We start from the raw sequence: 26,748 nt of genomic DNA, 5'->3' as shown, positions 1-26,748 counted from the left end.
ATTCTTAAAGCTAGGCAGCTGGGAACACAGTGGAAATAGAGTGGGACCTATAATTAGGAAGACTTGAATTCAAATCCACCCTCAGATACTAGTTGTTTGACTCTGGGCAAGTCATGCTATCTGCCTTACTTTCCTCACCTACAAAACACCTGCAAAAAACTGCCCCTACCTCACAAAGTTAAAGCACTTTGCCAACACCAAAGTGTTATATGACAACTAGATTGTGCAGTGGATAGAGTTAAATGGATGTGCTTTGTCAGTTGTACTTTGTCCTTTGAGGGTCATAACCTAGTGGAATTAGGACAAGGAGCTATAATGTTCATCTGTGATGAAGAACAGTTCCCAAGGTCTTGGAGAGACTATGGCTTATTTCAGCAGAGCGTGGAAGTCAGGTATAAACTGATTTAAGTCTACCTGGTATTATTTACCTTTAGAATAATAATTGTATTCTAACCTTCTAAGGTGTACTATGACCTAAAGATGTTCAGAGTATGAAATCACAAAATTTTAGAGCAAGTTAGAAATCATCCAACTTTATGACTCTTTTTTGAACTCCAGAGTCTACTTAATTCCAGAGGCATGGCTTTTGCTTTAGGATTTGAAAATTTGCTAGCTACAAAACAAGGGCAACTAGACGGTGCAGTGGATGGAGTGCCAGGCAAGTCACTTATTCTTGTTTGCCTCCATTTCTTTCTCTATAAAATGAACTGGAAAAAGAAATGGCAAACCACTCCAATATCTTTGCCAAGAAAATCCCAAATGGAGTCATGAAGAGATCGACATGACAAATGAACAAAAGTCAGCAAAAGATACAAAACAAATCATTTAAAAAAAAAAAAAGGAAATCTGAAGTTCTCTCCTACAATGCACTCTCATTTTGGCTCAGGAGAAGAGTAGAATGGAAGAAAAACAAGAAGAAATAGATCTAAAGATCACAAAATTGCTCCATTTATTGTGATGATCAATCAATCACATCCCCCCATTCCAAGACTTAAGGAAAACTTAAAAGATCCTGGGTGGGAGGGAGAGGGCAGAAATAAAACCTCAATGTAATTCTGCTGTAATTTGTAATGTTGGCAACTGGGACAAGCAATATAATATGTGCCCTCAAATCAACTTTGTGATTCTTGATGTAAGGCAAAAAGTAATTAAGGCAAATTCCCTTGAGCAAGATTGAAGACTAATGTCTAGTGACTTTAGTGCTGCAGGTGCAGTACTTGCATCTTCTAAATTTTGGTGACATGAGACAAAACCCCAGTTGTTAGAGCCCTCATTACTAGCCAAGCATTATCTTACTCTCTTCTGCAGAATAATAGACAATGCAAGTATCTGCTCTTAAGGAGCTAACAATCTAGCCTTGTATAAAAGCAAGTACATATTCAGCATTCCGATAGTATACTGTTAGATGATGTATGGCTTGATATAACTATGACAATAACCAAGGCAGCTAAGGTAGTGCAATGGATGGAGTATGGCCTGGAGTCAGGAAGGCTGATTTTTGTGAATTCTAAATTCTGAATTCAAATCTGGCCTCAGACACTTATTAGCAGTGTGACTTTAGACAAGTCACTTAACCCCTATTTGCCTGTCCCTCATCTGGAAAATGAGCTGGAGAAGGAAATGGTAAGCCATTCTTGTATCTTTACCAAGAAAACCCCAAATGGGTTCACAAAGAATCAGACATAACTGAACAACAATAATAGACAGTACACAAATATATACCCCAATAGATTTTTTAAAAAGAGTATTTAATAAGTTTTATTTAATAGTTTCTGCATAGTTATAATGTGTAAAAGTCCTATACAGCATAATAAACATCATTAAAGGAAGCTTATCCCTAAGGGACTACTCTATGGCAGTGATGGCGAACCTATGCCACGGGTGCCAAAGATGGCACACAGTGTGCTCTCTGTGAGCACAAGGCCATCCTCCCTGCCCCCTGAACACCCTGAGTTTGTTACTAGAAAGGTAGAGGAATTCAGGTGGAGCTGCTCCCCTCCCCCTCTCCACTGTGCTTGACATTTTTTCACATGACCTGCCCCAAAACCCCAAAGCCCTCCCCTGTGTGGGGTAAGGGGGTGAGGCAGGGCATGCCTGGCACTTGGTGGGGAAAGGGGCATAGCACACAGTCTGAGCGGGGAGGGGAGGAACACAGCATTCTATCTCTAAAAGGTTTGCTGTCACTGCTCTATGGGATGTCCCAAAATCTCAGTGAAGTTTTAAGCTTCAGTAACTTCAGAAGAATATGTGCCACCACTTAAAAAAAAATCAGTTGAAAATTTAATTATATAAAATTTTTTTTACATTTAGTTTTGTCAATTTTTGATAATTTCTTTTAATTTTAACAAGACAATTCATCTTGCCATTATGCATTGCATGTGCAATAGTTTGTGAATGCTAATTTTTCAAACCAATGGATTGGTAGTAAAGGTACTCCCATTTGGACATTTCAGTCACTTTCTTGTGAGGTCATATCAAAATCGTCACAAAGGCATCAAAACCTCATTCTCTGGATGATCTTAAGGCTAGGATTCCAAGTGCATCCTTTCAATCACTGAGCAGCAATGAATAAGTTTTACAAAATTCAAAAATAATAAGGGGGCAGCTGGGTAGCTCAGTGGAGTGAGAGTCAGGCCTAGAGACAGGAGGTCCTAGGTTCAAACCCAGCCTCAGCCACTTCCCAGCTGTGTGACCCTGGGCAAGTCACTTGACCCCCATTGCCCACCCTTACCAATCTTACACCTATGAGACAATACACCGAAGTACAAGGGTTTAAAAAAAAATAATAATAATAAGACTACAGTGATTTGTAAAACAAGACAGTGATTATGTTGAATTAAGAAACATGCCAATATTTTTAAAATTTTATACCTTTCACATGTTTTTTGTAAATGTGTAGCATGTATATTTCATGTAATTTAAAGCTTAAAATAACGCTAAAACTTTTGGGACACCCTCTTCTTTAGTCAGCCAAGCAGCAAACATTTATTTGTTAAGTATTTAGTCTGGTCTTTGTTTATTGTTATGTGGGTAATTTGAGGAAAGGTGGGGTATAAGGGAGTTTGAAAGGAGGATGTTGGAGACTTGATAAATGGGTGATCTCAGTTATAGGTAGGCTGGGATTAAAGGAGATTCAGGGTATAATAGGACTGAAGTCAGGAGTATAACACAGAAGGGAAACAGAGATCTTTTAGAGAGAAGAGAAATTAAACTAAACAGACAAACACAGCAGGCTTACAGACTGGGACTTCAATTCAAACACAAGCTGAGGGAAATAGACTAGACTGAAATTAACAAACAGGCTTTAGTTAATTTCACAGGAAGGGACTTGTTTTGAAGTAACACCTTCCTTCAAGATGGATGCCCCAGCTTCCCTCTAAGCCCAGAGTATGTTGTCTCTTTCCCTCTTCTTCCCACTTGATAACTAACAGACAAATTACACTAATAGGGCTATTGAAACACAAAAGGATTTATTTTGTTTGAAGGATGTTTGTTAGGAAGGTGGATCAAAGGAAAGCCCTATCAGTTGTCTCAGGAACCTCAGGTGGGGGAAGGGAAGTAAAGATGGAGTCTGAGTAAGGACTTGCCTTTTTAAACTCAGCTTTACAAAATGCTATGGCTATCTAAAGGTAATAAATGATGACTGTCTAACTATAACTAGTGCTGTCAATTAGATAACTCTTCACAGATTTAATTCCTCTCTAATTACTCTCCTTATTAACTCCACAAACATATAAGATAAGGGAGGAAAGGCAGGGGTGGTATTAGGAAAGGAAGATATAAAGGGTTTATCTAAATAATAATTTCTTAAGTAAATATATCAAAGCTAGGCTAAATTTCAATATTAAAGTTGGGTAATCCAACAGCTCAGCTCATTCACAACCTCCCTCCATGGAAGATCCAGTCAACTGCCCTTTTCTCAAGATTCCAAAAGCCTAACAGCTTTTGGAACTCAGCCAAAGCTAGAAAAAACTATATGACCCCAATTCTGTATACTACATTATACAATTAAAATTGTTTGGATTATATAGTGTGAACATCTTTTTCTTGCAAAAAAGAATAGCTTAAAAATCATACAAAACAAGTTGATTCACATTGTTTTTGATTTATTTTTATAACACTTAAAAATGGATTTTATAAGCCCACATTCCCATTTTCAAGCCATCGCTATATGCAAAAATAGAAATATTATCAAGATTAACTTTGATAAAATAAACTAGAAAAAATTTTTAATGATATAGGGCATCATCTAGGTGGAACATCTAGATAGAATGCCAGACCTAACATCAGAAAGTCAAGAAGACTCGTCTTCATATAAATTTCTTTTCCTGTAAAAAAATTTATGATTAAAAAAGCCCATGGTACTCAAGTCTTTTGGAGGTTCATAATTTTGGACTTCTCAACCAAATTTGGGTTAGCCATCACACAAAGAAAGGCAGCTAATATTAGGGGTGATCCTCTTCCAAATGGTGGTAACTGCCAATAAAGATAATAAATACATTAAGACCTCTTTAAGTGCAAAGCATCATTCCAGGCACTGGATGCTGCTACATCAGTTTTTTTTTTTTTTAATTTCTCTTAATTATTCATCGTAAACATCCCTGAGAGGTAGGGCTGGTTGCCTTATGAGCTACAACATATATTAAGTCCAAGTTAGAGAGATGGCATGTATTTTGTTCAGGAGGTGAACACTGACACCAAAGATTTGGAATTCACAGCTTCTGGGTTTTGGTGGCTTCTCTGGGCCCTTCTATTTTGTACCCCTTTTATTAAATGTTAAGAAAGAAAAGTAGCATTTTGAAAAATTCCATCTCCATATTGGTATTACTGTATCATTATGAACATCACCACTCTAACACTAAGTGTTCAATATGCATAGATAGCATTCTATAGAAGTTAGTGCAAAAAGAAAACATGGTCCCTGGTCAGCAGGGACTTATTTCTAGTTAACAGTGAATTAGTTAATAGTGTGATAGAAGCCATATGCTCCATCATTTCATTTGGCAAGAGGCAGAGCATACCACAGTGCTAATAAGTAAAACATAATGGCTCAGTTGTCTATATGTCTTCTCTGGATTCTTCATGTATGAGGAGAGCATGGTCTTCATTCCATTTAGTAAACATTATAATACTGTAAAAGAAAGAATGAAAAATAAATGAATGAAATGTTTTCAAAGAGATGAAGCAAACCACTGAGTCCATCCATAATTTATATTCTTAACCTTATCAAATTATGCCGTTTAGGGGCATATGTCGTGTTATTTTGAATAAAATGCAATTAAGTGAAAGAAGGCTCATCTGTGCAAGAGAAAGGAGGAAAGTAGGGGAGCAAAGTGGACAAGGCCTAGATTCAAATCCTACCCCCGTGAGTGACCTAATAGCCTTATGACCCTGGGGTTTAGTTTCCTTTCCTGAAAAATGAAGTGTTTGGACTCAATGATTTCTAAGATCCTTTCAAACTTTAAATCTAAGATCTCCTGTTCCTTTCTCCTCTTTTTCATTGCCTTATGTCCCTTATAGCCTCAGAAGGAAGACTTAGTGTGGAAGAACAAGAGAGCCAAGAATGAACTGAAGATCTATTTCAGCTTCATCGTCGGACTGAGACCAGGTCCCTAAAACTTTGGAGATGATTTCAAGCCATTTGTTTGACTTTGTTGTCACTGGCCAGAGGGTCTAGCAATATTCTTATTTTAATAAGCACATTTTTGCTTTGTAGGGATTAAAAGATTTCAGGAAACCTTTTCACTGACCTTTTCTTTAGATAAGTAAGACTCTACATAAGCCATTAATACCAGTCGCTTCTGTTTTCATTCTAATTGTTCATTCATTTTAGTTGTGTCTGACTTAATTATTCCATTATTCTTGACAAAGATAGTGGTGTGGTTTGCTATTTCCTGCTATAGTCCATTTGAAAAGTGAGGAAACTGAGACAAACAGAATTTAGTGATATTGCCCATGATCACGTAGCTATTGAGTATCAGAGGTTCAGCTTTAAACTCAGGAAAATGAGTCTTCTGGACTTCCTGACTCTAGGCCTAGCATGCTATCTACTGATTCATCTAGCTGGATTTAAAGATAAAAAAAATATATATATATACACACACACATATATATGCTCTTAAAAATATGTATGTACATACCTATATATATACATATATAATGTATTTAAAGGTTTCTAACATGGCTAATATAGAAATGTTTTGCATGACTGCACATGTATAACATATATCAAATTGCTTGCCTTCTCAAGGATCAGGGTAGGAAAGGGAGAGAAGAAAAGAATATGGAACTCAAAATTTAGAAAAACAAATGTAAAAAATTTTTGTTTACATGTAATTGAAAAAAACTAAAATTAAATATAAAAAAATCACCCAAAAATGTAATTGGAAAATATTTAGCAAAACAAAAATACAATACAACATAAAAAATAATAAAGATTTCTAATGAGAATTATTTTTTTCAATGAATGAAGAGAACTTCAAATTCTATTAAATCAGTATAATATATCAATTGAGCAGTTAGGTGGCATAGTGCATAGGGCATGGAGTCCAGAGGATATCTTTTTTGAGTTCAAATCTGGCCTCAGACACTTACTAGCTATGTGACCTTGGACAAGTCATTTAACCCTGTTTGCCTCAGTTTCCTCATCTGAAAAAGTGAACTGGGGAAGGAAATGGCAAACAACTCCAGTAACTTTGCAAAACAACAACAAAATAAACAAATGGGGTCACAGAGTCAGACACAATACAACTACTAAACAACAAAACCAAAACCAAAAATTTAATTATCAAGATGTCCAGAGCACAGGCTTTTTGTTTGCATTTATCTGATAAACCAGAAGACAAGCATTTTGCCTGCCCCCTAAAAACCATGGCACCTCAGTACTTAGGGGAAAGCTGACAAAGCCCTAGAACATGACTATGACACTTCCTTTTCCTGTTGGCTTCCACCCAAGTACATTTCCAGTGGAGTTGAGATAGATAGCTGAGTATTTAGTTCAATTTCTTGAATATAATATGATAAAAATATATATATGCACATATAATTATAGCACTACATATATCTATTGATTTATTAATGCTCATATAACTGATTTGCTAGGTCTGAAGTAGAGTGTGTGTTATTGGAAATTTGAGGATCCTTGAACTACATTTCCCATGAGTCCACTGGCTTCCTGTTGTTACGCAATGATGTAGACAGAGGGATAAAACTTAAGGGCTGGCATTTCACTTTCTCTTTGCTTTCTATCTACCATGGTGAGAGCTGGGAACAGCAGGACTTTTAAATAGCCTTAGCTGGCATGGCACGTGGCTTTATTTTCTAGTGGCTACTAATAAACCTTATAAAAACCATAACATTTTTAAAGTTATCTATATATACATAAAATTTTATTTTTACAAGTGATGTTATTATATCTGCTTTTAAGTTTTATTGAATAGCATTAATACTATAGGTAGTTCCTCATTTTTCTAGCTGTCAGTTACCTAGATAAAGATGATTGGGGTATCTGGAAAAGAAAGGGAAATATAAACATATTTTTTGTGTTCATGTTTCTGATTCTGATTCTTCAACACTTTCTCATAATGTTGGATTGTATCCATGGCGCAGCAGATAGGATAGATTAGGAATCAGGGAGACCTGACCTTCAAATCTCACCTCCAACCCTTACTAGCTGTGGGACCAGAGGGGAGACCCTTAATGGCTTTGTTACCTCTATTTCTTCATGTATAACTTAAGGGAGTTGGATTCAATGGTCTCTATTAGTCTTCCAGCTTTAAATCTATTCTTTTTGTAGTTTCAAATATAAAGATAAGGTCACATAGGCATCCACTAGCACTTGATGTAGGAAAACAAAAACAAAAACAAAAAAAACCTCTGTTCTCCTGACAGCCCATCCAGCAAACTATCTAGTTTTAGAAATTTAGCCAACAATTGAGGCTGCATAGGCTTAGCCTCTTAGGGGAAATCCTTTGAAAGAAATTATTTTCTAGGAAATCAGTATCCTCAATTGTCCAAACTGGAAGAAAAGGTTCAACCTTCTTATTTCATAGATGGGAAATCGAGGTGATAAGAATTTAAAAAACATCTCAAAGTATCTTCCTGTGCTTTTAAAAATATATTTCTAGGGGGGCAGCTGGGTGGCTCAGTGGATTGAGAACCAGACCTAGAGACAGGCAGTCCTTGGTTCAAATCTGGCCTCAGACACTTCCCAGCTGTGTGACCCTGGGCAAGTCACTTAACCCCCTTTGCCTAGCCCTTACCACTCTTCTGCCTTGGAGTCAACTCCAAGACAGAAGGTAAGGGTTTAAAAAAAAAAAAAAAAATATATATATATATATATATATATATATGTATATATATTTCTCTTCTCATGTGCTAATCAAGTAATTTTACTATATTCAAGTTGATAATAGCTAATACCTTTGCATTTCCCTAGGAATCACTATTTTTTTCTTTGTACTTTGTACTATTATTTCTGACCATTTATGTCTTCATCTCTCCACCCACTTTAAGATTGTTATTATTTTTAAAACTCTTACCTTCTGTCTTAGAATCAATACAGTGTATTGGTTCCAAGACAGAAGAGCGGTAAGGGTTGGCAATGGGGGTTAAGTGACTTGCCCAGGGTCACACAGCTGGGAAGTGTCTGAGACCAGATTTGAACCCAGGAACTCATCTCCAGGCCTGGCTCTCAATCCACTGAGCCACCCAGCTGCCCTCCACCCTCCCCCACTTTAAGATTATTGACAAATTTCAGAAGTCTAAAAGTTCTGGAGAAGGGCACATATTGATGTGTAAGGTGTGCAAATTCTGTGAATTGACTGGTAGGTTAGCTCAAGAGGCTTTTTCACCTGGTTATGCTGACTCTCATATTCTTAAATTCAGTGATTCTAAAATGTTGACATACCTTAGACTGATTGCTGGAATTAACAAAAGACCAGCTGAGAGCAGAAACGTGAAGCCCGAAAACCAAGCAACGGTAGCTGAATAAATGCCATTGAAGGCAGAAACTGCAGTGATTCCAATGAGCGTCTCTAAGAAAGCAATGCAGGCAAACAGGGTCCCTGGTGGGGGAAGCAGAGGAATGAGCTGAAAGATCAGGACTTGGAGGGTGACGCCGTGCAGACACAGGGGATCCCGGGACCTCCTGAACGCCAGAGCTGGGCAGTAGCTTCCAGAATACTGATAAAGCTTTGTAAAAAGTCGGGGAAATTCTGTGAAGTCATTTTTTACTACATTTTCTCTGTAGTTAAAGGACTTCAGTGCTGGACTGCTAGAGAGACCCTGAGAAGCCAGGAAATCCACCACGGTTGACGCTAGACCGGGGAAGCCTGCTTAAGAGTTTCTCTTTGCCGGTCATCCCCCAGCAATCCCATTGAGCCCATCATGGCCAGTTTTCTGATGTTCTTTTTCCCTTTAAGAGGATAGCGATCCAGGAAGTCCTGGGGATAGACTGAGAGCACGAACCTCCCTGTAAGATCTCCCCTCCCTGACGATGAATGGAAAGCCCACAACAATGTCACAAAAAGTAACTCTTATAAATAAAGAGGAAGGGAACAAGCATTTGTTAATGACTACCATGTGCCAGGCACTGCGCTAAGTGCTTTACAAATATCTCATTGGATCCCCACCACAGCCCGGGGAGGGAGGTGCTGTTGTGATCTCCATTTTATGTTAGGCAGACAAGTTAAACGATTTATAGTATATATTACATATGAATTATATGTAAATTATATAATTATATATAACATTATAGGTAATATATAAAATTACTTCTAATATAATATATTAAAAATAAATAGTATAAGGTGACCTTATACTAATTTCTACCACCAAATCCTATGTGTTTTGTAACAGAAGTTTAATTACATAGAAATGGATAAACTCATGAGAGATTTAATTTATAAGAGAAAATGCTATGTGTTCTTACAGAGTGTTTTATATATATATATATATATATAATATATTGTATAATCCCAGGGTCACATAGCAAATAAGTGACTGAAGCTGGATTTCAACTAGAGTCTTTCCTGACTCCATGCTAAGGCTCCATTCTAGCTACCTCAATAGTGGCTATAAGAATTTGGAGGAATCTAAGGATTTTGGTTTGAATTTATTACCCAGAACAAGCTGACAATGGAGATTATTCTAGAATTTTCTTAGACTATTCACAAAGCCATATAAAAACTTTCTTTTAAACGAGACCAATGATATAATCAATTCATAGAGCTTAACTCTAGTGAATCACTTCTCTCCTTGGACACTTATGACCTTAGACGGTTGCTTCGGGGCTCTGAGAAGCAATTTATCCATTGGGCTCATGCGGCTAATATGTGTCAAAGCCGGGGCACAAAGGCAGGTTTTGCTGATTCAAAGTCAGGTTTCTCTCCACGATATCACATTATTTCTCATAAATACATAAAATAATGAAGTTAAAAGTATCAGTTGTAGATTTAAAACCCCAGTCCCCAAAAGTAAAACACAGTGGGATCACTTCTACTTGTCACCTTACACTGATTTCTGCCACCAAATCCTGTCTGTTTTGCAAGAGAAACATTCGTGGTTTAATTACATAGAAATGGGTAAATAAACTCATGAGAGATTTAATTTATGGGAGAAAATGCTATGTGTTCTTACAGAGTTTTAGTTATTGGTTTTCCTCTTTCCAAGTAGTTTGAAGAAGACTTTTTAGGCTGATTTTTACCACCCAGTATTTAGCTGAGATTCCACATAAAGATGAATAAAGACTATACATGCTACTTTTCTCTGGTATTAAAATATATTTTTTTCAAAATAACATATATAATGACAAGTGAATGGATGCAACAATCTATGTACATGTCAGAGCTAATGCATAATTTATTAAGGATGCCGCTTGGGACACTGGAGAGAGCACTAGATTTGGAATCTGCAGACCTAGTCCCATGTGACCTTGTTTCTTAAATTCCTTAGGTGTCAGCCTGTTCATTTTCAAATCAGTCTGGGGAGGCAAGATAGTTTCTTAGTTAGGTCCCTTCCAGCTCTAAGCTGATGAACCTATGACAATTAAATATCATTTCTGCTTTTTTTCTTTATTATGAAGTATACTTACTTATATATACATATATTATAAATGTAAATTTATTATAATTTAAATTAAACATGAATAAGAGGACATAAAAATCTTAAGTCTAAGAAATGCAGGTTTATGAAAATGCACATTAAGAAAATGATATTCAGGAGAAAAAAATGCTTAAGATTTGATGTCCTCTTTAGAGTCGTTATTTTTGTTTTCCAGTGTACCTTTCATGAAAGGCAGTGTGGTATAAGGGGTAGAGAGCTGTCCTTAAGAGTCACAAAGACCTGGGTTCAAGTGCCCTCTGAAGCACATTCTGTCTATTGGATTCTAGACAAATCACTTTATCTCCGAGTTCCCCAGGCAATTATTTTTTTTTTTAAACTCTTACCTTCTGTCTTAAAATCAATACTAAGTATTGGTTATAAGGCAGAAAAGCAATAAGGGCTAGGCAATGGGGGTTAAGTGACTTGCCCAATGCCACATAGCAAGGAAGACTAAGGCCAAATTTGAACCCAGGGCCTCCTGTCTCCTACTGAGCCACCTCGCTGCCCTTCTCCAGGCAACTCTGATTATAAGTTATAGGATAATTGAGGAACAGTAATAGTAGAGGGATTTTTTTTCATGGAAAGGTTTTCTAAACCAGTGAAATGACAAACTCTCTCCTCATTTCTCCCCTAATGGGGACTCTCATGCCTCTTCCTAACAGTTTCTCACTTGATTCGATGGAACTCTGTGAGAAAAAAAAGCAAAAAGCTTTGGGCACAATGAGGAAATAGAAACTGATCCTCTGAGATTTGGAATCCAGGCTCTCCTAACAGCGAGAACAATACCATCTCTTTCATATAGTCAACTCACCTTGTTCAGTAGGAGGAACCACTTTGGATAACATGGACCGAAGGACAGACAAAGGCATGAAGGTAAAAAGGAAAGGGATCCTCGCTAGGAGAAAAAAAATCATTAAAAAGTCAGGTATTTATTAAGGAAACTGAAGACTGTAGATAGAAATACGAAACGAGACTTTTCCCCTTCCAAAAGCATTTCATTCTGCAGACCTTAAGGTCTGAGCTGATTTAGCCAGTGGTAAATCTCTGGTGAATAATTAAAAGCAACCATCCCTCTCTGCCTGCTGCCCCTGGCTGCAGGGTTTATTCCAAGACTGTTATTCTGTTGCTTTACAGAACTAGAGCTAAATCAGGGTATACTTGAAGCTCATGTGAATCAATCATCAAACCTTGATGTACCCGGCATTATTCTTGTTTGTCTGGTTTGGGAAGAAAATGCTACGTATAATAGCCACTTGTTATTTCATGTTAAAATAAGCAATCTGGTCCAACCCTTCATCTGACAGATGGCGAACTTAAGGATCAGGGAAGTTAAATAATTTGTCCAAAGTCATACAAATAAGAATCAGCAGGGAAAGTTTTCATTTAATGCAGGTCCACTGACTCTAAATCTTGTGCTCTTTTAACTGCACTGGGCCTTCTAAGCATGGGTATTTTAAACATCAGCTAAGATGTGTATATATGTCCTTATATACAGAAATTTAAGAAAATTAAATTTTTTTTTTCAAATCAGAAGAAAAAATATAGTGGCTGGCACATAGCAAATGTTTACATATTTGGTACCTTGCTTGTGAGGCATAAGACTTATATTGGTCTGCAAAGCACTACAATAGGAATTTTGGAACAAACCTCTTACTGGCATGGACTGGTCTACAAGGATTGTTTTATTTTAATATACACTAATAGTTTCAAAACAAGCATTCATAAAAGGTTGAGGATTGAATGTAAACCATGATTAATTAATGTATTTACATTTCTTCAGTTAATCCTCTTGAGATTTTCAATGGATGATAAATTGGGCCTCCTCTTTTCTTTCTTAAATTCTGGGTTAGCATACACTTTTTTTTTTAAACCTTTCCTTCTGTCTTGGAATCAATACTGTATATTGGTTGAAGAGTGGTAAGGGCTAGACAATGGGGATTAAGTGACTTGCCCAGGGTCACACAGCTAGGAAGTGTCTAAGGTCATATTCGAACCCAGGACCTCCCTGTCTCTGAGCATGACTCTCAAACAACTGAGCCACTTAATTGCCTCCTGGACATCTTTTAATAAATGTTTTTTTTTCCTTCCAGTGTGTTGCATCAAAGGGCGGAGTTTTGAACTCACCTAACAACATCATCAGTGTGTTTCTGGCAAAAGTGACCAATACCATTCCTCCAGTGGTGGTACAAATTCCAATGAAGACAATGTAAATATCTTTAAGATAGTAAGAAAAAAGCCATATCCCTAGAAAACTAGTCAAGAAAGATACACTTGCTAAGGCTGAGCCATAACCTATGAAGACTTCATCCCAGCAGAGAGGTGAATTCAGCTCATAAAGGATAAATATAGGAGATGAACCAATTACTACAAAGAAATAAGTGGTCATTGTAAAAAGTAGCAAACAGAGCAAAGCCCTTTGTTTGTAAGAAACATTTTTAAAGAGCGTATAAGCTCTCAAAAATAATTTTTTAAATTTTTTACCCCATGACAAGGAAGAATCCTTAGATGAAGAATCGCTAATTGAATCCTCAAGAAAAAATACAATATATATCAAGTTAGTGGCTAGAGCCAGTGAAATAATAAAAAATGACCACACGAAACCAACTTCTCGGATGAAGTAGCCAGAAGACAGTCCTGTTAGACCAGTAACAAGTCCAAGTATTAAGTCAATGATGGCTATCCTTAAAGTTTTCTGTTTCTCTTCTTTACATTGGTCAACTATGTAAGCAAAGCATCCTCCCAAAAAGGTTGTTGTATTACCACAAAATGCAGTAATAAAGGAGGATACTATCAGAAATTCGATAGGTAAGTCCAAATATGAGAGCAAACAAAGCCAAATGTTGCTTGAAAGAGCACCTATAGAAGGCAAAATCAGAGGCCCTTTGCGTCCTTTTTGATCACTGTTGGATAAAAGAATGAAGGTAACCACAATGCCAGGAATCAATCCACTTAAGTCTATTTGAAGACTAAATAAAGAGGTTTTTTTTTGAACTTCCTGCAAAGAAAGAAAAAAGAAATCAATATAATTATGTAATCAATCAATATTATCAATGTGCTTTAAAATGTAAAGGAGCCATAATTTCGTTCCCTTGGGTTAATGCAGTGATTCCCAAAGTGGGCGCCACTGCCCCCTGGTGGGTGCTGCAGCGATCCAGGAGGGCAGTGATGGCCACACTTTTTTGTATTACATTCTATTCTGAGTTCAATAAATAGTTTCATAATTTCCGGGGGGCGCTAAGTAATATTTTTTTTCTGGAAAGGGGGCGGTAGGCCCTTTGGGAATCACTGGTTTAATGCAAACAACCACCACTTGGTTGATGGACTTCTAAGGCCAAAAGACTCATCCTATGGTGACCAACTCCTGGTGCTGAACCATTCTGAATCTGGTGAGTCCTGGCCTCAGATGGCAGACATCATAGGGCCAATATCTGAATCCTTTAGATCAGTGATTCCCAAAGTGGGTGCTACCGCCCCTTGGTGGGTGCTTTAGTGATCTAGGGGAGCAGTGATGGCCACAGGTGCATTTATCTTTTCTATTAATTGCTATTAAAATTTAAAAAAAATTAATTTCCAAGGGGCTAACTAATATTTTTTTCTGGAAAGGGGACACTGGCCAAAAAAGTTTGGGATCCACTGCTTTAGAACCTGGTAGGGCCTTGGCCAAAAATCAGCAAATCAATAAGCATATTAATTGATGACTACATTTCAGGTACTGTGCTAAAAGCAAGGACACAAAAAAAAAGTGAAAAATAATGATATCTATTGCCCTTAAGGAGCTTCCGTGAGGTACATGTAAGATATATAAAGAGAAGCTTGAAGTTCATCTCAGAAGGGAAAGAGGCTGGGAAAGTGGGGGGAACAGGAAAGACCTTCTGTAGAGGGATGGGTTTGAACTACATCTGGAAGGAAGCCAAGACGTGGGAGAGGAAGAAGAGCATTCTAGGTAGGGGAGACAAAATTCATGCTACACTACCAGGTTCTTAAAAATCCATGACCCACTCCATGATACAATGTGACATCCAATGAATATTTCACTGAAAAAATACAGGTTTGGAAAGAATACAATCAGCCTGCCTTTCATGCCACAAATCAGCTTCCACTTACCATTGAAAAAGCATAAAAATGGGTTGTTTTTTGTTTGTTTGTTTTGTTCAAATCTAGAATTTCTTTGGTATAGAGAACTCCCTTGAGGAAACTCCATTAACCAATGTACATCAGCAGCTGTTATGGATGTGTAGTTACCCAGGGCACGGAGAGTGACTTGCCCAGGGTCCTACAGCTGGTTATCTCAGAGATTCACTGAATCCAAGACTCCCTGCCTCAGAGGCAGGCTCTCTCTCTCCTTTATACCAAAATGCTTCTCTGGAGTGGGGAACATGCCTATAATTGTGGAAATGCCACTTGGCTTGGAAAGTTTTTCATGGTGATAAGAAAAAATATAAATATGCAAAATAGCTCAGTGTAAATAGGTATGTGTGTATCTCTCTGTGTGTGTGTGTTCTCTCTGTTTCTGTCTGGGTCCTTTAAGGTGAAGCCTTCTCTATTATTTTCTAAGTTTCTGCCTGCTTTTCTGTCCCTACTAGGCCTCTTAAACCACCTTTCTCTTTCTGCCTCTGGCTCTGTGTATGTGTTTTTGTTCTTTTTATCTTTCTCATCTTTGCTCTTCCCTCTGCCTCTCCCACTCCCCTAACTGTATTTTCCCTTTAACTGATAGAGGGAAAGCAAGAAGAGATAAAAAAGATGCTTTGGTCAACCTTCCCGAAAACTGATAATTAAAAACACTAAATTCAAAACCTCTCAGGTATAGGTTAGGTACAACAGTCAGTCAATTAATTGAGAACTATGTAGAATTAATTGAGTTAATTGAATTAATTGAAAACTATGTAGAATATTTTCCAAGCCAATAAGGATCTTCAGAACTGAAAGACAGAGTATCTGGCACCGATTTCTAAGGGAGCTATTACAGTCAGTTCTGTCCTCTTGTCATCAGGTCTTTCTGCAGATTTATAGTGCAGTTTAAGTCTCTGGGAAGAGTAAATAAACTATAAATCTGTGTTTGGGAAATTGGCTGTAGACCTAATTAAGAAATGTTTCTTATCGTACCAGCTTTTCATGAATAAGACAAACAATTAGAGGAAAGCCTACCTGCATGAGGGCTGCTTTTCATTTTTTATATTTTTTTTCTAATACAGAAACTGCTGAAGTAGGCGGGGGGATGAAAGCAGAAAAAGTGTGGCAAGTTTAAGTGGGAGAGTATTTTTTTTTTCTTGGCATTATCCTTCATATTGAAGAGGATCAAAATGACATCACTGTGTTGAGGTCAATGTACAGTGTGTCCAGCTGTTGCTGATAAGACCAGGAGGAACCCAGATGGCATTTATCACAAGTCATACAGACATTTGGAATGGAGATGTCTCTAAATTTGAGCATCTCACATTTCTTTTAAAATACTGCAATTCAGCTTTGTTCTGAGAGCACAGTGCCATCTTTGATGTGGGCGTCCTATCCTGGAGGGTCTTGTGCCAGAGTCACCCGGGTATCCCAATCTGCATCTAAAGTTCTTCAGAGAGACCTTCAGAATGTCTTTGTAGGGGCTGCTAAGTGGCTCAGGAGATCGAGAGCCCGGCTCTAATCTGGCCTCAGACACTTCCTAGCTGTGTGATCCTGAACAAGTCATTTAACTCCTATTGCCTAGTCCATACCACTCTTCTGTCTTGAAAAAAAAATACTCAGTATTGATTCTAAGACAGAAGAAAAAAGGTTTTTTAAAAAAGAATGTCTTTGTACCACTTCATTTGAACTTCCCGTGAGTGTTTGCTTTGTATGAGTTCTCTGTAAAGGAGTCTCTTAGACAAAGGCACATTTGGCAATGGAATTGAATGCTTAGCTGTGCAGTTTGAGAAAAGATTTGTCTTGCCAGGTGATTTTCAGACTCTTCCCAAGATTCCACTCCTTTCAAATAGAAGTCATTCAATTTCCTGGCCTGGTGGAGGTTTCAAAAGCATGCAGCCATGAGACCTTTAGTCTGGAAAGTAGCTAATAACTTCTCCTTCCCATACTTTCTTTTGGAGCCTCCCAAATACTGAGCCAGTTCTGGCAATGCATGTATGGGGCGTTCAGGGGAGAACAGCACCTCTGCTAAGGGGAGTGTGTGCTGAGCCCTTTGCTGTCCTCTTGCCACCCAGATCTCTGGTGACTCCAAGAAGCTCTGGCATGCACAGCAGCCACACCCTGTAAAACCATCCCAGCAGATAAGCTCAACCAGGGTGAGGGTAACCAAGAGAGTGAGTGAGGTAGGAGGAGGTCTACCTCTATATAGCTGTATTTTCAGAACAATGGAGAGAGAGAGAGAGAGAGAGAGAGAGAGAGAGAGAGAGAGAGAGAGAAACAGAGACAGAGAGAATGGGAGAGAGAGGAGGGGGAATGAGGGGAGAGGGAGAGAGAGAGAAAGGAAGAAAAGAATAAAGAAGACATTTCTATAGTAACTACTATACGCTAGTACTGCATTGTTTTAAAATTATTATCTCATTTGATCCTCACAATGACCCTGAAGGGTAAGTTGTTATTATCCTCATTTGATAGTTGAGGAAACCAAGAGAAACAGAGGTTAAAAGACCTTTCCAGTGTCTAAGACCAAATTTGAAATCAGGTTTTCCTGACCCTAGGCTTAGCACTTTATCCTCTGTGCCACCTAGCTGTCCTATACTATTATATCCAAAATAATAAATCACATATGCAGGAACATCAAGGGTTTTCCAAATAATTTTAATTATTTTCTATTCTATTTTTCTAATTTTATAAGATAAAGGACAATTTTCTACTTCTTTAAGAAAAATACCCTAAGTTAAGCTGTTTTATATTTATGTGGCTCATATTACCTTTTCTTTTTTTTTTTCCTTTGGGTCAATAGCTCTTAATTGAAAAATTATGTGTAAAAGCCCTTTCCCCAGTCTTGATAGCTATCTTTCCATAGATGACTCCCAGATCTAAATATCTAACCCTCAGCTATTTCCTAAGCTGAAACCACAGAGCTCCCACTGCCAGTGGGACATTTGCCCCTGAATATATGCCCATAGGCATCTCAAACAAAATTCATTTCTTCTCCCACTCCAAACCAACTCCTTTTCCTAACTTCCCCTATTGTTGTTATTTCTATATGCTCATATCACATATGCCCGGTTTAGAATAACTCTCCACTAACGGCTATAAAGAAAGATATGACAAAGAAAGCTGAATACTTTGGGGAAAATATCTAACTGCTCCAATGTTAAGTTCCTTGGGGGCTGGGGCTATATTTCATCTCTTTGTGTCCCCAGCACTTAGCCCAAGACCTGATACACACATGCAGTAGGCACTTGATGTTTACTGGGGTCATCACCAACCTTCCAATTTAAAACCTAAGAAGAATCCTTAATTTTTACTCTAACTTTCCCTTCCCCTCCAACCAATCAAGTCTTGCTGATTTTACCTCTCCATCTCTTTATCCATCCCTTTGATCACAAAGCCTGAATCACCTCTCACCCGGACTATTAGGAGTCTTCTATTCTTTAGTTTTTCCTAGCTTCAGTCCCTCTCTAACATAACTGCCTAGCACAGTGTCTGACACATAGTAGTCAATGCTTGCTCAGTTGAGTTGGGATGTTATCTAATGTGCTAGCTTTATTTATAAATTTTTTAATTTTTTTAGCTTTTTTATAGCTTTTTCATATATATATATATAATATATATTTTATAGCTTTATTTATAAACATGCTTGTATTATAAACTTTAAATGATGTTTCCACCTAAGATTCCATGAAGATAATATTCAGGAAATGATCCAAGCAGCTGACATGAAAATAATAATGCTAACTTACATTTACTTAGCACTTCAAGGTTTCATCATATGTTTCACTTTCATTATTGCATTTGTGCAATCCTGTGATGCAGTTGCTATTATCAACCTCATTTTATATATGAGGAAACTGATGATAAGAGAGAGGGAGTAGCTGATTTAGAATTGCATTATTTAAAGTTGGAAGGAACCTTTAAGATCATCTAGCCCAAATTCCTCAATTTACAGATGGAGAAAGAAGGGCTCTGAAAAATAAAGTGCCAGAAATGAAGGTCACAGGGGTGGTAGTTAAGCAACAGAGTTAGGATTCAAACACATCCTCTGGCATTAAAGCCAGCTCTCTTTCTATTGTGCCAACTTATTTAAGGTAACCCAACTATTATGTGTCTGGGACAGGATCTAAAATTGGACCTTCCCAGTATGAGTCCAAGTTTATGAGTCCAGGATGAATGTCAACTATTAAATTTAAATTTTATTTTAATTTAATTTATATATACATGACAAATAAAAATTCTAATTTTAATTGAATTTAAATAATTGAGTATCACTCTTAACTATAGGCCCAAGGACCATTTATTAGATACCAACTATAGGCATATAGGAAGTGCTAGGCATGATTTCCCAACACTTTGAAATTTTTCTATTGAGACATTTCTGAAACAGATTTGAGGAGAGAACCTTTGAGACCTGGTTTGTAGCTGTTGTTTATTTTGACAATGGCCCAGGACTGTGATGGCAAACCTATGGCATGCGTGCCAAAGATGGCACACAGAGACCTCCCTGTGGGCACATGCCCCAGGCTGTCCCCAGCAGAGTTGCTCCCCCTCTCTACCGAAGCTCAGACCACTCCCTTCACTTTATCCCTCCCCTGTCTGGGGCTAGGGACTGCAGTGGGGAGTTGGGGGAGTCTCCTCTCCCACCACTGGGCCCAGCCCATAAAAGATCTCTACTTTCTTCCTTCCTTCCCTATCAGCTGCCAGTCTGGGGTGGGGGGTGACCCTGCCCTGCAAAGGCTGTGATCCCTCCACCTCCTGCTCCCACCCCCATGTAGGTTGCTGCCCAGTAGGCAGGTGGATCTGGATTCAGGGGCAGTTCTCATAGCAGTTGGAGGCAGCTTCCCTCTAGTGCAAGCCTGCTGGGAGCCTGACCCCTACAACATGGCAGGGCACTGCACACAGTCTGAGAGTGTAAGTGGGGCATGGCACAAGGTCCCTAAAAAGTTCTAAAAGGTTCACCATCACTGGCCTAGTTCTGCTAATTGCCTAACTCCCTCTCTCTGCTTTGGTTTCAGATAATGCAGTGTCATCAGGTTTAGATGGGAGACCTGTTTCTGGAATATAAAATTCCAACAAAAAGATCATGCATAGAGTCAACCTCTCCGTCTTTCTAACTTCTGGTCTTCACTTTCCCAAATATTTGATGATAATGGGAAATACATAGTTAAATTTTCTCATTCCTTACATGTTAATTTACAATTATAGATGGCTTTCATTATTACTTTTTATCCTATCTTTTTATTTCTTTCTTACCTTTTGGAGTCCATAAATTGGATTGCTTTTGTTTGTTTCACATTCAGAAATATTGCTACTTTCTATATAGCTATAGTTGCTTGTCTCTTTCCATATTCTCTGATAAATATATTGTGTTGTCAATGGGCTGGTCAAAGTAAAAGCAAATGCACTAAGGAAAATAGCAGGTTCTATGAATAAAATCTTCATGTTGAAGGTCTGGTTTAATTCTCTGAAAACAAAAAAGGAAAAAATCCATGAATCAAAAATGTTTCAATATCATGGTATATCTTTTTTTAAACCTTTACCTTCTGTCTTAGAATCAATACTGTGTATTGGTTTCAAGGCGGAAAAGCAATAATGGCTAGGCAATGGTGTTAAGTGATTTGCCCAGGATCACACAGCTAGGAAATGTCTGAAACTAGATATGAATCCCAATTCCAGGCCTGGCACTCTATCCACTAGTTGCCCCCTCAATATCACAATATACTTTTAAAAAAAAAAGAAAATGTGAAGTTAAGTAAGTTTTGTGGAGCAAAAGGGAAAAATTAAGGAAGTAGCAGGGAGTTTACACTTTACCTAAGGAGGAATTATTATATCTAGCAGCAAGCTTCTCAGTCAGATGGAAGATTTCAGATTTTCTGTTTTTAAGAGGAAGTACTTTTTTTAAACTAGAGTTTGAAAACACTATTAAATTACAACACTAGTTCTGGCCACTTATCATGTTGTTATAAATCTCTGCTGCTTTAAAATCTTTTAACTTAATTTTAATCAATTAATTTGACTAAAGTTGTTGATGGTGTAAACAACAAGGGCCCTTCAGGACACTGCTATTGCCTAAGAGAAGATTATTTATCTTGGCATATTTGCCATTCCCACAAAGGAGTATTTTTTAAAATCTTTATTTAATTAATTAAATTAGAATATTTTTACGTAGTTACAAGATTCACAGTACTTTTCCTCCCCTTCCCCCACCCCCTCCCGTAGCTGACACGCAATTCCACTGGGTTTTACACCACAAAGGAGTATTTTTAAAGGACGAATCCATCAGGAAAGCTAAAAGATTTTTGAGTCTCACCTAGAGGTTAAATCTTTCTGTTGCTCAGGCAGAGCAGGAGTCTAGGAGTTTTAGGGTCCCAGTTTCATCCTCTGTTCTCAGGCACTGCTGCTTCCTGGAGTTTTCCTGGCTCCGGTTCTGGGAGCAAGAAAGACTCACCTGTCCCTTGGAGTGAGCTGGGCTGTGAGCATGTCCTTGTCATGGGCAACTACAGGCGGAAAAAAAAAATAATAAAGAGGAGAAGAAAGGGGAGGAGGAGGAGGAGGAGGAAGAGGAGGATACGATTTGCCTCAGGAGGGGCCGGCTAGTCTGTGTGGCCAGATGCATTTATTTGAAGCAGTCAGTGAGTGTAGTCAAAAGTAAAATTAGCAAGGCCTCGATTTCTGCCCATTAAATCTATATGGGATACTCGGGGCCACTCTAGATTCACAAACGAACGGAATGCCACTTGAATGCGCATATTTACAAGGAAAGGGGGAGGGGGTGGCTTTGGGGGGGCCGTCTGATTACTCAGCCCTAGATTGGAGTTTCCCCTGCGGTGTAGACCTGGCACCTACCGCCTCGCTGGGGAAGGGGTCCCGGATCCAGGGGTCTTCCTAAGTGAGGTCAGGACCCATGCACCTGCCCTTGGGATCGTCCTCTAGATCTCTCTGGCCCCCAACTTGAGTGGGCCCCCTCCGGCTCCCTTTCTCTGGCGCTCTCCACCCTTCTCTGCGCGTTTCACTTCCTTTTCCCCCAGCGACAGCGGCTCCGCGGTCACTTATTCCACCCCAGTTCCACCAGAGCCAGGTAGAGAGCCTCCCCTGTCCCCTTCCGTTTTCACTCACTAGACAGTGACAATGACCGTGACGTCCGCTCCGCGGGTCGGCCCAATCGGATCCTCGCCCGCCTACCTCTGGTGCCCCGCCAGAGAACAAGAGATGCCGAGAGAGGAGGCAACACTGAGCCCCGGGGACCAGAACGGGGAGCGTAGCTGGGGGAGGGAAGGAGTGTGGAGTGTCATCAGGGAGGACTTTGTTTCTTTCAGAGCCCGATCTTTTCATTGTTGGCTCGTGGTGCGCCCGACCCAGCCATTGGTCTGGGCCAATGTCATTCACTCGCCCGGCCCCGCCCTGCTGTCAAATAGCTTGCCTGTGTGTGTTCTCTCTCTGGTGAGGTTTTAGCAGAGCAGGGAAGGGACTGAGTTACTCAAGTGTCCAGGGTTGTAAAGCCTAGGGGTCTTGTAGATTGCGAACTGTAAGTCAAAATGTTTTTGTTTTGTTTTGTGAGTCAGATTTGCTTCAGCACCAAATACCTTAGTCATACGAGATGACTCATCTCAGTCCCAGGTCAGGTCCTACCTAAGGCGGTCCCAGGCTATTTCAGAAATATAGAAGGGAAAATTGGTGTCCTCTCCAGAAGTATTTAAATTCTGGGACTTTCTATGCAACCTTTCCTGCCTGACATATCCTTAGATAAACTACCCAATAGATCTGCCACTAGGCCAATACCAACAGAATTAACCCAGATAAACAAATTCTCATTAAAACAAGTAAGTTAAAAATAGAAGACTATGTCAGGATCATTTTTTTTTCCTTCATGTATCAGGGTTTTTGCATCTATATTCATCTTCCTCTACTGCTTTTGCTAGATTCCATTGGTTTTGGTTATGTTTTCTCATTGTTAAAATTTTCTTTAATAAAATTATTTATTGCTTCTATGACTTGTTCTTTCACCTACTAATTCTTCAAGTCTAAATTAATTTTAAATTAATTTTATTGTGTTTATATGGCCCCTTATTAAATAATTATTGTATTATGATCTGGAAAAGACGCATTTAATTAATATTCCTGCTTTTCTGCATTCGACTATAAGATTTTTGTGTCTTAATATATAGTCAGTTTTTGTAAGGGTACCATGTACTGCTGAGAGAAAGGTATATTCTTTTCCATTCCCATTCAGTTCTTTCCAGATAGCTATCATATTTAGCTTATTTAAGATTTTATTTTTCTCTCTGACTTCTTATTTATTTTTTGTTAGATTTATCTAGTTCAGAGAGGAGAAAGTTATAGTCTCCCACTATTATTGTTTTTTTTAAATCTATTTCCATCTGTAAGCCATTTAACTTCTCCTTTAAAAATTTGGATGCTATAATATTTGGTGCATATAGGCTTAGTAATGATAATGCTTCAATATCTTTGATACCTTTTAACATAGCATAATTTCCCTGCTTATTTCTTTTAATTAGATCTATTTTAGCTTTAACTTTTGTCTGAGATTATTTTTGCTACACTTTTTTTGTCAGCTGAAGTGTAATATATTTTATTTCATCCCTTTATTTTTACTCTATGTGTATACCTCATTTTTAAATGTGTTTCTTGTAAGCAACATATTCTTAGGTTTGGAGTTTTGATCCATTATGTTGTTCATTTCTATTTTATGGGGGAATTTATCCCATCCACATTCAACATAATAATTATTAGTTGTGTATTACCCTCCATTCTATTTTTCCTCACTATTTTCACTTCTCTGCCTTATTCATCTATCTATCTATCTATCTATCTATCTATCTATCTATCTATCTATCTATCTATCTATCTGTCTGTTTGTTTTTTTAAACCCTTCCCTTCCATCTTGGAGTCAATACTGTATATTGGCTCCAAGGCAAAACAGTGGTAAGGGCTAGGCAATGGGGGTTAAGTGACTTGCCCAGGGTCACACAACTGGGAAATGTCTGAGGCCAGTTTGAACCTAGGACCTACTGTCTCTAGGCCTGGCTCTCAGTCCACTGAGCTACCCAGATGCCCCCTCTGCCTTTTTTTAAATCTTATTCCCTCTCAGAAGTTTAATTTTCTTCTAACCAGTACCTCCCTATTCTCTATCCCTTCTAAAAGTTCGTCTCTTATTTTCTTCTCCTGTTCACTTCATTCTAAATCAGGGGTCGGCAACGTATGGCTCTTGAGCTATATCTGGCTCTTTTGAGGGCCAGATATGGCTCTTTCTACAGGAGCCATAAAATCAATTTTTTTCAGGTGCTGTATTATTTTCTCATTAATCTGGGAGTTACCAAACTAATCTATAATGTTCCTGTGAGTTTTCCTTTTGGGGTCTTTTACAGGTGGAAATTGATGAATTCTCTCAGGTTCTACTTTATCTTCCAAAATTTCAGGTCAATTTTCTTTAATCATTTCTTGATTGACCTAGATGCCGCCTGGCCTATTTATTTATTTATTTATTCATTCATTCATTTATTTATTTATTTGTTTATTCATTCATTCATTCATTCATTCATTTATTTATTTATTTATTTGGTCATTTATTTATTTATTTATTTGGTTGTTTATTTTTGAATATTTTCCACAGTTACATAATTCATGTTCTTTCCCTCCCTTTCCCCCTCCCCCTCCCAGAGCCAAGGAGCAATTCCACTGGGTTTTACATGTATCATTGTTCAAAACCTATTTCCATATCATTATTATTTGCAATAGAGCGATTATTTAAAGTCAACATCTCCAATCATATCCCCATCAAACCATGTGTGGCCTATTTCTTAATAGTTAACTTTATGATAGTTTCAGTCTCTTTCTCCCTGTGTGTGGAGGATAATGTCTCAGGGTTCAGCACTTTTGTTATCATTGTTATTTTCTGAGCTTTCTAGGGGCCTCTGACCTCTTGCTCCTTCTAAATCCTATATTACAGGGTCCCAGGCACTCCTATCACTTTCATTGCTCTTATACCTTGTTGTCTCTCCAAAGGCTACAAGTGTTGTCATACTCTTTTCTTTTGAACCTCCTCCAGGAACTCTGTACTCCCAGGATTCTCATCTCCCTTCAATTGTACTTTCTCATGTTTTCACTCCTGTTCTGCAGCCACAGCTTGAGACATTGTCTAGTCAGCCTACATAGACCCCTACGATTTTCTTCAGCCAGCCACCCAACCCTCCCACAGAACATGAAGGTTCTGAAGTTGAGGCTCTGGCTACATAGCTCCATCCAGGCCTTGTCATCTGTTGAAGGAATTGTCAGACTGATACCTAGCACCCTCCCAGCCTCTTCCTGAGTTGTCCTCCTTCAGACATTTGCTTTTCTCTGACTCTTAACTCTTTTTGCTGCTTTTAAGTTCACTCAGAGGCACTATTTTTAATTATTTGGGGAAGATTTTTAAGAGTGAAATAATCTTCTGTCCTATTGAGCCATCTTTTCATATTGAACTCTTCTATTATCAAGTGCAAGGAGAAAGTGTAGAGAGCACATATGTCCTCATTCTTGCTATCCTTATTTTTCTTTTATTCATCAAAGAAACTATTTTCATACTAAATAGAGCTCTTTTACTCTGAGTATTTGTCTCTAAGGTGAAAACTATATAGAAATTTTTTTTTCATTTTCCATCAAGTAATATTAAAAGGCAGTATTATGGCAGAGTACAGGGAATATTGGACTGGGAATAAAGAAACAAATCCTAATACTGGCTCTGCTCCTAGGGAACCCTGTGACCTTGATTAAGTTGTTTATAAACTTGGTGGATTCTCAGCTTCCACATCTATAAAGGGAGTATAATAATAGCTCCCCAGATTTCAACAGAGGATTATATTGAATATCAAATGATATATTTATGAAAGTTCATTCCAGTTAACAAGTATTTATTGAGATCAATTCATAATCTTTTACCTCATATCCACCCCTCTTCTCTTCCCTATTGCTGTTGAGAAGTGCCACCCTTTCCCCAGTCACCCACACTCTCAACCTAGGTTTTATCCTCCACTTCTTATGTTCTCTTACTCCTCATGTCCAATTGGTGTAATTGGCCTAATATGCTAAATCTTGTTTTTCCTGCCTTCATGACATCTCTCTAGTATCAGTATTCATTTTCCTTCATGAAGCTGTGACAGAAGAAATCTAGGCTCCAGGAAAGTTTGAGATGGGTCAGAACACTAGCAATTGGGAATATTAAAACAAATTATGGAGGAAATGGTATCTAAGTTGGACTTTCAAGGAAGATAAGCATTCTAAAAGGCAGATACCATGTTCATTGAAGTCATAAGAGGTAGCTTCTACAAATGTTCCTATGTGAATGAAGACAACTGCAGCATATGAGTGAATATTAATTTTAGAAAATGAGCAAGTATGCAAAACTTACAAAAAAATTGACAAAACCTTCTGAGAAGAATCTCTCTCTCTCTCTCTCTCTCTCTATATATATATATATACATATACATATATATGTATATATATACATACATACATACATTCGGTGTAATATTAGATATA

At 38.1% G+C, this 26,748-nt stretch overlaps 1 protein-coding gene across 1 annotated transcript; it reads right to left on the bottom strand.

The window, feature by feature from the left end:
- Window positions 1-4,085: 4,085 nt before the first annotated feature.
- Window positions 4,086-22,286, bottom strand: SLC46A3 (solute carrier family 46 member 3). The gene is made up of 7 exons (XM_044666109.1): window positions 22,060-22,286; window positions 21,524-21,710; window positions 20,467-20,677; window positions 13,228-14,098; window positions 11,915-11,998; window positions 8,909-9,065; window positions 4,086-5,131 (listed from the first exon to the last, which is right to left on the bottom strand). The coding sequence occupies exons 3-7, from the start codon at window positions 20,653-20,655 to the stop codon at window positions 5,059-5,061; spliced, it is 1,374 nt and encodes a 457-aa protein (XP_044522044.1). The 5' UTR covers window positions 20,656-20,677; window positions 21,524-21,710; window positions 22,060-22,286; the 3' UTR covers window positions 4,086-5,058.
- Window positions 22,287-26,748: the final 4,462 nt, after the last annotated feature.

Source organism: Gracilinanus agilis, chromosome 3 (genome assembly GCF_016433145.1).
Source record: "Gracilinanus agilis isolate LMUSP501 chromosome 3, AgileGrace, whole genome shotgun sequence".
In the NCBI taxonomy this organism is placed as follows: domain Eukaryota; kingdom Metazoa; phylum Chordata; class Mammalia; order Didelphimorphia; family Didelphidae; genus Gracilinanus; species Gracilinanus agilis.
This window is presented reverse-complemented; position numbering and strand designations above follow the sequence as displayed.

Bases quoted from the DNA above. Each gene is read 5' to 3' on its own strand.
- SLC46A3 (XM_044666109.1), bottom strand. From the start codon at position 20,655: ATGAAGATTTTATTCATAGAACCTGCTATTTTCCTTAGTGCATTTGCT. The intron at 14,099-20,466 runs GTAAGAAAGAAA...CTTTCTTTGCAG, and splicing joins CAATTTATGGACTCCAAAAG to GAAGTTCAAAAAAAAACCTC. The intron at 9,066-11,914 runs GTGAGTTGACTA...TTCCCCCACCAG, and splicing joins GGTTCCTCCTACTGAACAAG to GGACCCTGTTTGCCTGCATT.